The following is a 2,574-nucleotide window of genomic DNA, read 5'->3' as shown; positions in this document are numbered from 1 at the left end:
GGTTCCCTGAAAAAGTGTGATAGGGGATCAAAGCGAGGATATTTCCCAGGAGGCTGGTGTACAGTCAGCAAGCATTTTAAACACCCTTGGAGTCATGCTCTGCATTTGGCTTCTAAACAAGTACTTGACCACTCAGGCACAGAATTTACCCTGAGCATCTGTAGGATAAGATGCTTTCCTCAGACAGGGGTGGGGGTAGGATGAGGACTAGAAAGAGGCCAAGGGCCTTGTCTATGGCAGTAATTCCCAAAAGATTTGGGCAAGGGAGTCTCTGCTTCTGGCAAGCATCTGAGAATTTGCTTGAGTGTCCCAGGGCAGATCTTGTCTTGGGGGTCCAGCTGCTGTAGCTGGGCCAAAGCCAGGCCTGCTGGGCAGGTGGTCAGAAATTGGAAGGAATTCTCTTTTGCAGCCCAGGGTCTCAAGCTTGGCCCCAGGGAGCTGCCCTGCTAGCCTGTGCTGCCTAGAGCCTCACACATTCCGAGCCCCCGCTGCCTCCTCTGCTTCTCCTCCTGGCTCGCCCCCTCCCTTGTTGCCTTTTCTTCGCTCTACCAGCTGTTCCCTTTCCCCCAAGCAGCCAACAGCCAAAGGTTGGGAAGAGGCGGCCTCAGCCCGGAGGGGGCGTGGTGGAGAAAGGGAGGAGGGCAAGGGTGAGGGGATAAGGAGGCTGGCCTCTGAGACCCCAGCCATTACACGCCGTCCCAGGGGAGGATTCTACCGCTGTTGCCATCTCGGTCTATCGGCCCACCTGCCCGCTCGCTCGCTTGCCCCAGCCCAGGGGAAAGGTCAGCAGCGTCCCGGAGCCACCTTGTCATTCTGTCAAGGCCATGAACTGCAGCGATAGCCAATGGCTGCAAAACCTCTTGAGCCGCCTGCTGCTTGAGCTGCACCATCAGGGCAACGCCAGCGGCCTGGGCGCTGGCTCCGACCCGAGCATGGGCATGGGGGTCGTGCCTGACCCTTTCGGGGGCCGCGAGGTGACCAGCGCCAAGGGCGACGATGCCTATCTCTACATCCTGCTCATCATGATCTTCTACGCCTGCCTGGCCGGAGGCTTTGTCCTGGCCTACACTCGCTCCCGAAAGCTCCGCAAGGACAAGGCGGAGCCAACCCAGACCTGCACCGCCTTGCCCCAACGGGCCTCTGGGGGCGCCCTGGCCACAAACGCCGAGACTGCCGCCGGCTTCCTGGCTGAAGGCCGCAGACTGCTCGCCCCTGAAATGCTGCCTACCCTCGACCAGGGCACCGAGAGGGTCTAGAACCACAGCGCCAGCTCTCTAGCTCTCTGGACGCGCGCCCTCCTCATCTTGCTTATTTCTGGGCGCGGCTCCTGACCTTTCTTTCCCTTCCAGGGTTCTCATCACCTGAGAGTTAGACAGTGATGTGAGGTCAGGAGACCTTGTCTGGAAGGCCCTGGAAGGAGACCTCCCTACTCACTCCTGGCCAATTTTGTCCTCCTCTCCTCCCATGCCTCTGCTCACACACAGCACATCCAAGAGCACTAAACTGCCTCTGCCCTTTTGTCTTCAGACAGCCCTGATACCATGCTCTGGCCCTTTGGGAACTGGATCCAACATATACAACACTGGGCATTGAACTGAAGGATGAAATCTGTCAGAACTCTGGGCCATCTAACTGGCAGCTGCTCTGGAGGCTTGTCAGGGACTGCTCACTCTGCAGAGCCATTGGGCTTCCCATCACTGCCAGGTCAGCCTCACTGCAGCGGATCCAGCTTCCTGTTGCCTTAGGGATAGAAACAGAGAAAATGAAGAGACCTCAGATATGGTTTCCCCCCTTTGCCTTTTAGCAGGAGCTAGCTGGATGCCCAGACCAGTCTGGAATGGACTTATGGAGACTGAAGGGGGAGGGTGCTTAACAGGAGGGGAAGATCTATGACCTCAAACTGTGTGGTTTTCTTTCCTCCCCAGCTATCATCTCAAAGGTAATTTGACTGAGTTTTAATAGCTTGACCATCTGCTGTGGGTAAACATTACTGCTGTATTATCCCAAAACTTCAAAGTGCATTCCCTATACTGATTCAGTTGTTGTCACAGTGTCAGCTCCATCCATGGAACATGAGAATCTGAGATCCCCTGCTCTGTAACCCTGGGAAATGTCAGAAGCAGGTAATAAATGGTTTAAACAATAACCTATGTCTCTTCTCTCAAACATCCCAGCCTTGAGACTCAGTTTTATATAGGGAAAGAATCTTTTTTGCTTTTGGAAAGAGTATTTGGATTTGGTAGTTGAGTTGTTGTAATATTTTTATTTATATGGCCATGTTCAATATGATACATATAATTGTGGGTGAAAAAAAATGTTTAAGGTGGGCACAGTGGTGTGTGCATATAGTCCTGGCTACCTCTGAGGTAGGAGGATCACTTGAGGCCAGAAGCTCAAGATCACCCTGGGAAGCATAGGAAAGGAAAGGTTCATTTAATTAAATGAATTAATTTTTAAGTATTTCAAAAGTTATACCTGCTTTATTACTTCTTCCTTCTTTTTTCTTAATTCTGAAGCCCTATCAAATATGAGTGTCAAATAATGATATCTCACTTTCCTTTTTCATTGTTTTAG

The 2,574-nt window shown here is 52.3% G+C and overlaps 1 protein-coding gene across 1 annotated transcript; it reads left to right on the top strand.

Moving 5' to 3' along the window:
• Positions 1-683: 683 nt before the first annotated feature.
• On the top strand, positions 684-2,064 carry Kcne5 (potassium voltage-gated channel subfamily E regulatory subunit 5). Its single transcript, XM_010603061.2, has one exon. It carries the CDS (start codon positions 825-827, stop codon positions 1,254-1,256), a length of 432 nt encoding a protein of 143 aa, XP_010601363.1. The 5' UTR covers positions 684-824; the 3' UTR covers positions 1,257-2,064.
• Positions 2,065-2,574: the final 510 nt, after the last annotated feature.

This window comes from Fukomys damarensis, unplaced genomic scaffold, assembly GCF_012274545.1.
Source record: "Fukomys damarensis isolate Sample0158 unplaced genomic scaffold, DMR_v1.0_HiC HiC_scaffold_39, whole genome shotgun sequence".
NCBI lineage: Eukaryota > Metazoa > Chordata > Mammalia > Rodentia > Bathyergidae > Fukomys > Fukomys damarensis.
This window is presented reverse-complemented; position numbering and strand designations above follow the sequence as displayed.